The 13,739-nt window shown below is 35.2% G+C and overlaps 1 protein-coding gene across 1 annotated transcript; it reads left to right on the forward strand.

Moving 5' to 3' along the window:
- Positions 1-1,117: 1,117 nt before the first annotated feature.
- Positions 1,118-12,045, forward strand: CLEC7A (C-type lectin domain containing 7A; the record flags this gene model as incomplete). The annotated part of the gene is made up of 6 exons (XM_079715562.1): positions 1,118-1,232; positions 2,953-3,051; positions 4,040-4,177; positions 5,235-5,386; positions 6,759-6,877; positions 11,913-12,045. Exons 1-6 carry the CDS (start codon positions 1,130-1,132, stop codon positions 12,043-12,045), a joined length of 744 nt encoding a protein of 247 aa, XP_079571688.1. The 5' UTR covers positions 1,118-1,129.
- Positions 12,046-13,739: the final 1,694 nt, after the last annotated feature.

Here is a 13,739-nt window from a genome sequence, read left to right on the forward strand (position 1 = left end):
AAGCTGTTACTTGCAATATACGTGTATAGAATGGTGAAGGGGTCAGGGTAGCATTACAGAAAAGATCATGAGCTTTGCAGTAAGAGTGGACTTTGGTTTGATTCCTTGCTTCATTATTTTTATTAGTTTCTTAAAACTGAGCAAGGGAGTAAAATTTCTATGTCTCAGTTTTGTCATTTGAAAATAGGACTAAACAACAAGGTCCTACAGTCTAGCACAGGGAACTGTATTCAATATCTTGTAATAAACCATAAGGAAAAGAATATGAAAAATATATATCTGAATCACTTTGCTGTACACCAGAAAATAACACAACATTGTAAATCAACTATACTTAAAAAAGAAAATAGGACTAATAGTGCCTATCTCATAGACTTGTTGGAAAACTGAGATTGTATGAGAAAACATGTGCAATAGATAGTACTTAGCTCATAATCATTGTTGAATAAATAATTTTCTACTTTGTATTATAAATCTCTGACAAGCCCCAAAGAGATTTGTTTCCTCTCTCTGTTGTTACAACAGTGTACCTCCTTATGGTATCCTTCCTGAACCTATCTGTGGGTTTCCTCCTTTACTCAATGAGCTTCTTCACAGGTATCATTTATCCTTTGATCCCCACCTCCTGTCAACTGAAAAGATGGGCATTTGATACATGTTTACTGAAAGAGCAGTACATGAATAAATGAATGAATTAACAGTTGTAACAAAGTATTGGTGAACTCAAGGGACCAAAATTGTTTTAAGTTTACATAGGCCAAGTCAATTAATGATGTCCAGTTCGGTTGTGAGAATAATGAAAGCGGCATAAGACATTAATAGCTTCATTTTTCTTATGTTTGATCTGAAACAAAGATCTATCTATTGTGCTACCTTATAATTTTCTTAAGAATCATCGGTCTCAGAAACAGGGTCTAAAGGTACCAATGGGAAATTACCACAGCATATTTTTCATTTCCTGCTTTTGGGTATCTGGTTGGACTGCTTATGCTCAACTTGTTAAAGCCTAGTAAATGCCTCCCCCATGTGACTTGACTCATAGGTCGTCTTTTGCCCACAGGCAGTTGTCTTCGGAGAAGAGAAGGAAGAGCTCTTGTATGCTGAGGCAACTCAGGAACTCAGTAGAACAATGGAATACCATTCTTCCATAGAAAATTTGGATGAAGATGGATATACTCAATTAGACTTCAGCTCTTGCAATATCATCAGGAAATCTGTGGTCGCAGAGAAAGGTATATTTTTTTCTTTCTGACTTCAACATTTACATTCTCATCAACTAAAACTGGAAGTGGAAAAAATTGGAGAGACTTGCGATTTGTCGGGCTTTTATTAATATATTGTAAAAGGTTTTCAGAAGTCACTGAAGATAATTTGAAGGTGCACTAAGACTTTTGGTAACCATTCAGTGACTAATCATTAGTACAGCTGACCCTTGAACAACACGGGTTTGAATGGCACAGGTCCAATTATACACGGATGTTTTTCAAAAGTAAATACTACAGTACTACATGATCTGCTAGTGGTTGAATCCATGGATTCAAAACTGTGGATATGGAAGAACTGAGATACAGAGGGCCAACTCTAAGTTATATGGGGATTTTTGACTTTGGGGAGGGGCGGTGCCCCTAATCCCTGTGTCATTCAAGGGTCAACTGTGTTTAAGTTAATTATTATGATTATAGAAAATAAATTTCTCTGTTCTATAGGGACAGACACTTCAAAAATAAGGAGTTGGTAATAAGTGTGATGAAATGCAAAGCTGGAAGAATTTCAATAGGAGCGACTTGTTTATTTGACAGAAAAGAGTGAATTGCAGAATGGAGGTCAAGGAAACAAAGAAGTGTAAATGAACAACATCAGGATATTAGAGATAAGAATGAGAAGAATGAAAAGATGGAAAAAACAACGTGTGATTTTATGAAAAAGGCCAAAGGGAAGTCAAAAGTCATAGGGTTTAGAATCCTGAGTCTGTTTTTTTTGTGTGTGTGTTTGTGGTAATGAGATTGATTTGGAATTTTTTTTTTAAACAAAAGGGAGTTATTTGTATACCAGTGAAGAAATATATATGTATTAGACAATAAGATCCCATTATCAGGACATGAGTCTTAGACATAAGGTAAAAGAGGTGAAATCTGGAGAAGAGCATTAAAAGATTTCTCTCTTCACTGAATGAGCAATTTATTCTCCTCTATGATCCCCCTATTTGACAATTCTCTGAAATGCTCTTATTTCTTATTCTCAGTTTTTAAGTGGTGATATTAATATAAAGCGAGTTTCCTGTTATCAAGAGATTACTCACAGGTTTTGATGGCAGAATTTACTCTCTTCTGCTTTCTGATCCTTTCCATTGCACAATTATTTTCCTCTTGTCACTTATGCAATTCCTTTCTTGGGCAACCTAATGAGGAAGAGTGGAAAAACTAGATGATGCAAGAGGTAGGGAGGCATGTGTGTGTTTATAGATGTGTGTGGACAAATTGTGTTACCTATAATGTGTTAGTAGTCCCTAAACTAAGTACTTTTACATATGTTAACTTAATGCCCACAATAATCCTTTGATGTATTATTAACCTAATTTTTCACAAAGAGAAATGGAAAAACAGAGGAAGTAATTTGCCCAAGGACGTGCAAGAAATAAGTGAAAGGAGAAGATTACCCTTAGTAACCAGAATTATTTCTGCTACATTAAGCTATCTCTTCTAAGGATAGGTAGGATTTCTTGAATCCTGGTAGTGTCAAGAACTATAGACATCAATGTGGAGCTGAAATTAGGAGTGCATAGATATCAAGTTTCAGAACCTGAAGAGGTATGCTAAAGGTGGAGAAAAATTCAGACTAATCCTAGATGAGTCCTTATCTGGATATCAGATTTTGATGAATTGTAGAATTGAAGTGCTCTGTGATCCATCATCCAATTTTTTTATTCAATTTCTGCTCCCTATGCCGCCTCAGGAGTTTGTGCTGCATCCCCTCATTGGCGTCCCATTGCTGTGACTTTTGGAATTTTATGCTTGGTAATGCTGGTGATAACTGTGGTCCTGTGTACCATGGGTGAGTATTGGTGGGAGAGATTAACAGCAGACATTTAATAAGCATTTATACTGTTCCAGGCACTCTTTTAAGAGCGTAACATAATCTAATTGAATCTGTATATTGACCTTATTGAATTGGCGCTATTAGTTCTCATTTTATTCCTACGGTCATAAACTAGTTATTGGTAGGACCATGATTAGAAATTTGGGTGATCTGTCTTAAAAACTCATACTCTTAACTGCATGCTCTCCTTGAATAGCTGGTTGCAAAGCTATGGAATTCCTAGGATAAATTAATGAAAGCAAACCAGCGGAGGTAAAAAGGAAGTACAATTGGTGCTTATCTTCCTAACGACATAAATTCTCTAAAGAGGCTATAAGCTATTTTTTATGTCTCATGATTTAGGGAAATTGTTTTATACCCGATCTTTAATCTAAACTCCTTTGGATAATATCAGGAAATACCTGAAGCACTTATCAAATACAAACTAGTTATTTTGTGACGGATGAATAAATTTACGTAGATTTTATTGCTCATGCATTCAAAATTGAATAAAGTATTATTGTACCTTCAAAGAGGCTATATGAAAGATTTCTTAAATAGGCAAGTGTTTATTGAATACATTCTATGTTATAGGCACCAGGCAGGTTCTCAAGGAACTCTCATTTTTAAATAATAGAAGAAAGATAGAAGATTTATTACTCTTTCAAATCTATCATGGTACCAATTGACTGTATTCCATTTGCTTCATTTTTCTCTTTTGTATTAAACCTTCTTCATGGAAGTTATTTCTTTTTTCTATATATTTAATCTATCATCTATTCTATCTATCTATCTATCTATCTATCATCTAACTTTACCTCTCCATCAACAATGTATTATCTATCACTAATCAAATATGTATCCCTTTATATTTCAACAAAAATATGGTTTGGGGGATTTTAATTCTCAAACATAGCAAAATGACTTTTTCTTCTGTAATTACTATTGTTGTTGGTATATGAAGCTATCTGGAGACCCAGTTCAGGGAACAACCTGTTGAAGAATAACAGCTTTCAATCAAGAAATAAAGAGAACCACAGTCAACCCACACAATCATCTTTAGAAGAGAATGTGGCTCCTACCAAGGCTCTCACGACCACAGGCAAGGCAGAATTAAAAGATTAATAAAGTCCTTGATTCAGAAGGGTTAATTATTGGTGCTAAGGTTTGGAGCAAGGGGTGAAGAAAGTACTTTTACGTGCAGTGATTGTGCATCCAAGGAAAGCCCACAGCAGTATTGTCTCAGTAAAATATGTCCCCTGTCATATATAAAGTGATATCATAAATACCTTATGAACTTAGTTGAATCTCCAGCTTAGTTGGATTTTTTTAAAAATCAGTAACTAATTTATCACAGGCTATGTATTTAGGCTTATAGGAGATTGTATAATTTGATGTGAAGGCACAAAAATGTTCTCATCCCTTAGAGAATTGACATTTTAAAATGATATAGTTAAAATAGGAAATAGGACATCAGAAAAGAAAAACGGATAGAAAAAGGAAAGAAGGGAAAGTGTTGCTAAGAATTAAACATTTACAAAAGAAATAAACCTAATAGATATGTTTTTGAAAACTCTGGTTAAATTTGTTTTTCTTTAATCATGCAAGTTCATTTATTTAATTATAATTTTACATACATGAAACTTCAATTTCTAATTGCATCATTATTGACTATGACAATATTTTGACTTCAATTTTCCATCTCTGGACACATACCTCCTCACTATTTGTATCACATTACTCTATAATGTGAATGATTGCTCTTATACTTTTCTTATTTGGAAAATTGCATTCTGAAATGGATCTCACAGTTGTAAAATAAGTTAACATGAAATTACTGTATATCTCAGTGATTGATTTTGAATTGATTTATTAGTTATCATGGAGAAAAGGAGTTCTGGTCTGACTTTGAAGGAATGGAAGAAAGTCAAGAAGGAAAGGAGGGTTCACTGTCTAAAACACTGTTTATAGCCACTCAATTCATTTTTTAATTGTAAATGAATAAGGGGTTTTAATGTGGCCTCTTCTGAATTGAAAATGAAATCTATTAATGGTAATTCATTGATTATTTATTAAGTGTCCTTAGGATGAATGGTACTTGCACTGAAAGAGGGAATTGGTATAGTATGAATCTCACTGTATTTATCTGTTATTTCCAGGAGTTCTTTCTAGATCTTGTCCCCCTAACTGGATCACACATCAGAATAGCTGTTATCTATTTAGTACATCATTAGATTCCTGGGATACAAGTAAAAGACGGTGCTTGCAACTGGGCTCGAATCTCCTGAAGATAGACAGCTTAAAAGAGTTGGTAAGTGTAGCTTTCAGTTATAATTATCTGTGGTCTATATTGAACAGAAAAATAGAGGTAGGTTCCAGGTAATGATGATTTTCCCTAAAAGAAAGTCATTTTACATATTCTCCACAATTATAATAATAGCATACATTAAGTGAGTAAAGTGCATAATATATGTTTCTCTTTTTAATTAATTAATTAAAATATGAACACATTTTACTTTAAAATAAATCCTTTAAGCACAACTCCAAGTTGACTATAATAGTCAGGGCACTACTCATTTTTGTGGGCTTGGATTTCAGGTTGTAAATGTGGTGGAGTGAAATAGAAAAATCTTCCCCTTGTTATCATAATTATCAAGAAAAACAGCAGCTATGATAATATACATTTATAAATCATTTACTCCTTGCAAGATACTAGGAAAGGCAAAGAGGTTTAAAAAGTAGGCTTGTTTTAGCAATGCTCAAATAATTTGTAAGAAAAGAGAAACAACTCAGGCATTAAAAGTAAAATATCTCGTACAGGCCACAAATGCCATAGAAATTCAGAGAGAGATCCCCACTGACATAAAAATTTCACAGAAAATGTGCAACTTATGATGCATCTTGAATGAAGGATAGAACCCAGAGGAGCTATGAGAAGGAGTTAATAGTCAGGAAACATTCTATACTACAAATCTAAACAATCTATAACTTCTATACTTACTTTTACTACTCTCAATTTTTTTGTTTCTATTCTGTCTTACCTAACAGTTATAGTTCACATAAAAATAATGGAAGTAGATGTATGATTAAAAAAAGAGCATAGGACTGGAAGTCTGTCTGACTTTTAGACCTTCCTGTAATTGCTGCTATGTTGTGCTATATTTTGTCAACAATTCACATATGATCTTTAACCCCCAGATTACTTATGCATAACTCATGCAGTGGGACTAAACTACTTTAAAATTGTCATCTAACTCTGAGAAGCATTTCTTGACAAAGGTCATGTACATTTATATTTTCTATTAAAATTGTGGAGAAGATAGTGGCCTGTCATCCATGAACATTGCCTAGGATATTTTGTCACCCTTGGATTTTGTCAGGTAGGTTGAATGCAGGCAGTGCAATGTTGACATTAAGGATGTATTCTTTATTGGATAATTGAACAATAACGACTCTGAAGAAATGAGATATGACTTTTGAGACACTCAGTGGCATTTAAGAATTGGCACTTCTGTCTAGGTTGATGCCAGTATATGTGTGCCTCCTCCACCAAGGTGACTCAATCTCTGTTTCTCACAATCTCCAAGAGTCTGTTTCTGTATCTTCTCTTTATCTCTATCATCTCTGTCTATCACACTCTCTCTCTCTCCTTGATTTGTATTTGTATTTATGTTTCCTTACAGGAATTTATATCTAGGCAAGTGTCTTCCCAACCTGACCATGCATTTTGGATAGGGCTTTCTCGCCGTCAGACTGAAGAACCATGGCTCTGGGACGATGGTTCAACGTTGTTGTCTAACTTGTAAGTATCTGGAGAGACAAAGCTTCATACTCTTCCTCAGAGAGGTGAGAGCATGTCAGGCAGTTAAGAATCTGATCTGTTGGCCATAATAAGAAAGAGAGAGAAAAAGACACATAGTGATGGGGAGAGAGAAAGAGTGAGCCAGGAAAAAAAAAGAAAACAAGAGGGTAGAGGAGGACTTGAGAGTCACAAAGAGCTGAATGGCCATCTCGAGCTGTCAACACAAGTGCTCCCTCAGCTTTCTTACTAGGAGGGCATGTGTTTGAAGCTACCCAGGAAGGAGCAATCACTGTGACTCAGTGTAAAACTGTGCTTAAGAGCAGTGCTTTGAAGTCAGTTCTCAGCTTGAGTCAATGATTGGCCCACTCATTGTGTGAAACTGGATGAGCTCCTTAATCTAACTGCACCCCTCTTTCTGCGTCTGTAAATTAGAATAAAAATAGTACGTACTTCTTAGGATTTTGAGATAAAAGTAAAGTCACTTAGCACAGCATCTTGCACATAGTAAATGTGTGATACATGCTATTATTATTAATTTTAAAAGCAACCACATTTCACTTTTTTTTTTTTTCGGTACGCGGGCCTCCCACTGTTGTGGTCTCTCTCGTTGCAGAGCATAGGCTCCGGGCGCGCAGGCTCAGTGGCCATGGCTCACGGGCCTAGCCGCTCCACGGCATGTGGGATCTTCCCGGACCGGGGCACGAACCCGTGTGCCCTGCATCAGCAGGCAGACTCTCAACCACTGCGCCACCAGGGAAGCCCACATTTCACATTTTATAAAGCTCTTTTAGACATATGAACATTTGCATGATTATAAATTTTTCCTCATTGTATGTGTATGCACTACTATACACACAATGAAGAATTTACATATGGAGACTTATTATGAGGAATAAGCTCACACATGATTATAAAGACTGAGAAATCCGACAGTCTGCTGTCTGCAAGCTGGATACCCAGGAAATCTTGTAGTGTATGAGCTTCAGTCCAAGTATGAAGGGCTTAAAACCAGGGGAGCCAATGGTGTAAAACCCAGTGCCAGAGCAGGAGAGGGTGAGATGAGATGAGATGTCGCCACTCACACAGTGAGGCAGGAAAAAAGGAACAAATTTCTGCTTCTGCTTTTTTGTTCTGTTTAGGCCCTCAATGGACTGGATGATGCCCACCCACATTGGGGAGTGACGTCTAGTTTACTGAGTCTAGTTCACTGATTCAAATGACACACTGGAAAATAATGTTTGATCTGGCTGTGGCTAGTAAAGTTGACACATGAAATTAACCCTCACAAAGTGTTGAAGTCTTCCTCACTGCAGCTGTCATTCATTTTCTCTTTAATATCTGCAGAATATGAAATTATATTCTCCTTTTCGATTTCTATTATTGGTGTGTGTATGTGTATTTGCATGTGTGTGTGTGTGTGTGTGTGTGTGTTTTCTTCTTTCTTTTTTTTTTAATCAATCTCATTTGGTGTCGTTTTCAAAGAAAGAACTTGTGGCTGTGTTGATTCTTTCTCCCTCTGTGTCTTTTTTTCTCTCCTTTTTCCCCATTAATTTTGGTTTTCACCTTTATTATTTCCTTCCATTCAATTTCTTTGTGTTGAACTTGCTACTTTTCCTCTAACTTCTTGTGTGGACTCATGAATTTCATCCTTTTTTTTCCTCAAGTATTTACATTTAAGGCTATAATTTTAGTGTATTTTCATTTTCATTCAGTTCAAAATACTTTCTAATTTTCATTGTGAGTTGTTCTTTGGCCAATGAGTTACTTAGAAATGTATTTCTTAATTTAGAAATATCTGTGTGCTTATAAGTATCCTTCTGTTTTAGGTTTTAGCTTAGTTCCATTGTGGCCAGAGACCATACTCAGTGTGATTGCAGTTCTCTGGTTTTTGGGTTTTGTTTGTTCCTTTGGCCACACCATGCAGCGCAGCTTGCAGGATCTTAGTTCCCCGACCAGGCATTGAACACAGGCCCTCAGCAGTGAAAATCCTGAGTCCTAACCACTGGACAGCCAGGGATTTCACAGTTCTCTGGATTTTATTTGCTACGTCTTCCCATACTGAGAGAATTATAATAAAATCTTCCACTGTAATGCTACTCACAACTCTGTAAACATTTTTGTTGATGTGTTGAAGCCAAATTATTAGGCACATATAGTTTAGAATTGTTATATCTTGCAGGCTCAGGCTCATTCAATGTACTTTTTTCTTTCTTTCCTCTTTTTTGAAATTTTTTTTATTGTTCCACCTTTTCTTATGTTAATTTAGAATTTACTTTTTAACTAATTTTAGCAGTTACTCTAGAGATTTCAACATACAGTCTTCACTCATCAAAATCTAATATTAATTGGCCTTTTCATGTTTTTCCTGGGCAATATAAAATATTAGAGTATTTCTTTACTCTGTGTACTCCCTCCCCAATTTACATACTATTATTTTTGTGTATTTTAACTCTGGCCCATATTTTCCCACATTTTAGTATCTCTAAAATTGGCATAAGTCTTACAACTGCTGGTCTTTTATAATCATTGTCATCCTGCACTAAGTTGAGCTCTGTCGAAGCTTAACATTTGTTTCTGCCAGTCAAAGAGGAACACCACAAACCTGAGACTACTTAAATTAAACACTCCACTAGGGGTTTTGTATATATGTGTGTGTGTGTGTGTGTGTGTGTGTATACTGTTATCATAGGTTCAGACAGAAAAATTGTACGAGTAGCAGCTTGTGGCTCAACATCATAGGGGCTATAATTTTTTCCTCCTACCTTCCACCTGGTGGCAAGATTGAGAAATGCACTTTTCATTGTTACTCTTTTTTGTTTGGCAGCTTTATTTTCCATTTACTCCTGCACAAAAATAGTCCTTTGTTTTCCAGCTTCTGCAGGGTTTTCTGTTAAATTCTCATCCTGAATGCATTTATTTCACAGAATTAAATAAATGGTACACCAATGGTTTATGGTATCTTGGATTCAATAAAAGTATAACCCAGAAAACAATATAGATTTATGCAGTCAGTTTATTAGATTTTCCCACATATTTACGGTTTTCATTGCTTCTTAATCCTCTCTGCCTCTCCTACCTTCCATTTTGAATCATTTTCTTAAATATGAAGAATACTCTTTAGTATTTCCTTTAGAGTTGAAATTTTAAGGTCAGATTTTCTGTGCTTGTCTAAAACTGTATTTCAACTTTTTAAAAAAATATTTTGAGTATAAAATTAGAAATTTGTAGTATTTTTTCTTTCAGGCATTCAGAGATATTACTATAATGTATTCTATTTTTATTGTTGTTTTTGAAAAGTCAGCTATTTGAAAGTAATATATGTTTTAAATCTGATGTCTTTTTTCAGCTTTGAAAAGTTTTCAGCCACATGCTTCAGATATTGCTCCCTTCCTGACTTTATTCCCTTCTTCTGGAATTCCAGTTAAATGTATTACAAACCCATTCACAATATCCTATATATCTCATTTGCTTTTTCCTATATTTTTATCCTTTTTTTTTCTGCAACCTATGTATTTATTTCTCACCTATCTTGCAGTGCTTATTTTTCCTCATCTGTAGCTAAACTGCCATTGAAAGCCTCAGTTAAGCTTTTAATTTTGTTTGATGAATTTTTCAGTTTTACAATTTCTCTAATCTACCCAGTTGTTATTTATAATTCCTAGCTTTCTTCTAACATTCTCAGTATTGTGTTTTAACTCCTAGAATACACTGTATAGTTGTTTTAACATTTGTGCTTGATAATACCAGTGTCATATACTCATTTGTATCTGTTTCTATTATCTTTTTCTTCTAATTTTTATTCATATCGATATGTCTGATTTTTTTTTGATAATGCACTTAACATTATCTCTTAAATGTTTGTAGAGTTAATTTGAAGTTTACAGAGAAGCTTTTCATTTGTTTCTGGCAAGCACCATCGGGTATGAATAGTACAAACTGAGTATTATCACATTTTGATTTTAATACCACTTAACTACTTCACTTCCACTAGCCAAAGCACAATGAATTTATTAACAAAGAATCTTGACAGAATATGTCTCCTACTTTTCTATAGCCCTTTGTCTTGTGGTTTCTTTTCTGTTTTAAAAAATGAATAGTGGACTCTAAAGTCATAAGAGTAGGTCCAAATTAACATTTCGATATGTAACTACTCATTGGTGACAGTAATTTAATCTGGCTCTGTACATACTCCAAAATCTCTTAGAGGTCAAGAAAATTTTTTGGAGAAGATCACTGGTCAGAATTCTCCCTGAGCCTGGATCAAATTTGTTTCATGTTCTTAGTCTAGTTATTTCAATAGAAGAATCCTCTCAATCCTCCAACTCCAGGGCCAAGAAGAGATAGATGTACAGGATGAAAAGTACCAGACCGTAGCTTTTACACTGAGGCTCAGTGATGCCCTTTGAGCTTGACTGAATAATTAACACTGCTCCTTTAGGAGACTAAAGAGCAAACAGAACAGAGCCATGCTTCTATTTACCCATGGTAATTCTCATAATCGTCTCTCATTATATTGCAATACAATGCAAACTTCAGGATGCATTAAAAATATAGGGTTGTTTGAACTGCTTGTAAATGGCTTTGATATCAATGATTCTTCACTTAGTTCTAAATAAGTTTTAGCAAGAATGCTTCAACTTGGTCTAGTCACTAAACATACCCAATAATATTTTTGCTAAACTGTTGCTTCATTTGATAACTATACTTCTAGGTAAAAGGTTAAAAGAGAAGTAAAGAACTGTCTATAGAACGTTAAATAGTTTTTCTTTTTTGTCAGTTTTATTTTATTTTATGCAACTAGTAGTATTTCTTAAAATTTTTTTGAGTCATTTTTATGCCTTAGTAATGAAGGTTATTTTGTTACCACTGGAAACAAATAGAATCTAAATTCAAGTTTCCTTTTTCAATGATACGTACACTTCAGAAACTCTTTTCACCAATATCCTTACCAATTTATTTCAGCATTATGGAGTCAGTGGACAACATTCCTTATGTTTGTTCTATACAATTACCTTATTGTATTTTATTTTAATAGGTTTCAAATCAGAAGAACAGTTTCCAAACAAGACTCATCTCACATTTGTGTATGGATTCATGGGTCAGTCATTTACGACCAGCTTTGTAGTGTGCCTTCATACAGTATTTGTGAGAAGAAGCTGTCAATATAACGGTGGGGATGTCGCCGTGGAGGAGCAGAGAGAAATATGTAAGATAGTAAGGAGGGTAGAAAACGACATGTTTATGACCAAAAGCATCATAAAAAAAATCATCCAATTCCATCTCTTTTTTTCTCAAATAGCCGAGAGAATATGTCTGCCATATCTCTAAGAGAATCTTGTATAATGTGAAATTGTAGGGAATCTGCTGTTATAAGCAAGCTTTCTCCTTTTTAAATACTATCAATCAAAAAAAGATCTGATAATGAATATAAGAAAGTAACCTATCCTATTGACAGAGGTATTAACATTTTGTAACGCAAAACACGTTTTATTACTTTTTATGATTACTGTTTTGCAGTTTTCAGCAATTCCTCAGGAATTAATTACTGTAAAAAGGTATTATTGGAACATAACTAAGTTCCCTCATATGAGGATTTGTCTCTTTCTTATTTTCTTTTAAACTTTCCCATTGGTGCTATTTATATTTCCAATGGGGATTTCCATATTACTGGAGAGGCATTTACAGCCTTCTTTTTTTTTTTTTTTTTTGTGGTACGCAGGCCTCTCACTGTTGTGGCCTCTCCCGTTGCGGAGCGCAGACTCCGGACGCGCAGGCTCAGTGGCCATGGCTCACGGGCCCAGCCACTCCACGGCATGTGGGATCTTCCCAGACCGGGGCATGAAACTGTGTCCCCTGCATCGGCAGGTGGACTCTCAACCACTGTGCCACCAGGGAAGCCCAACAGCCTTCTTGTATTCATTAATATGTGAACAGAAATTGCATCACGTTCACTGGATTTTTCCCTTTAAAATGGTTAATGTTATATGAATTTCATTTTAAATAAAAAATGTTAATTAAAGAAACTTTGACCTTTAAATTATGTGTCATGTGTAATTAACACTATCTCTATTTGCCCTCTCCCCAAAAATGATGATGAATTTGGCCCTGAGGAGGAGTATAACAGGTAGTTTTGTGTTGAAGAATAAATTTTGGATCTTAAATATTTAAAAATCTAAGAGAAGAAGATAGAAATTTTTGGTGAGGTTGACTATTGTCTTTTAAGACACTAACTTGTGTTGTCACTATCTGAAAAGAAATGTGGAAGGGCAAAGATAATTCAGGTTGAGAGTTAAATTAAGACATAAAGTGGGATTTCGAAGGGATGCCATGCATTGTAATTTTGTTTTTGGTTTAATTGGGTCTCCTGTATCCTCCGAATGGAGTGGATGATTTGAAGAAATCTTGATAATCAAGGAAATAATTCTGTATGCTGAATGTTCAGTTGTACTTATCTAGACCAGACAGGTGAGGCAACAATAAACTATAACTTAAAGATAAAAGCACGACTTTAACAAAAGTGGTGGTGTAAAGTCAGAATGCTCTAGGCTGTCCAAGGCATACCATACCTCACTTGTCAATACACGTGTATACCACAGCCAAAGTGGGAACGTGCATGGGAATGAACAGAATACATCCACACTTTTCCAAGGGACAGAAAAGGGAAAATAGCTACTAGCTGACGTTATGTCTAAAGGGCAAATTCAAGATGAGTAAAGATCATGCTAGAGGAAACACATACCTATTCAAGGGCCACCATCTCCTCGTGCCTGAGTTATTGCAATAATTTTCAAAGAAGTCTCCCAGCATCTACACTTGTCTTTCTATAGTCCATTTCAAACGTAGCAGACTGATTCCATTAAAT

The sequence above is a fragment of the Hyperoodon ampullatus genome (genome assembly GCF_949752795.1).
Source record: "Hyperoodon ampullatus genome assembly, chromosome: 11".
Lineage (NCBI taxonomy): Eukaryota > Metazoa > Chordata > Mammalia > Artiodactyla > Ziphiidae > Hyperoodon > Hyperoodon ampullatus.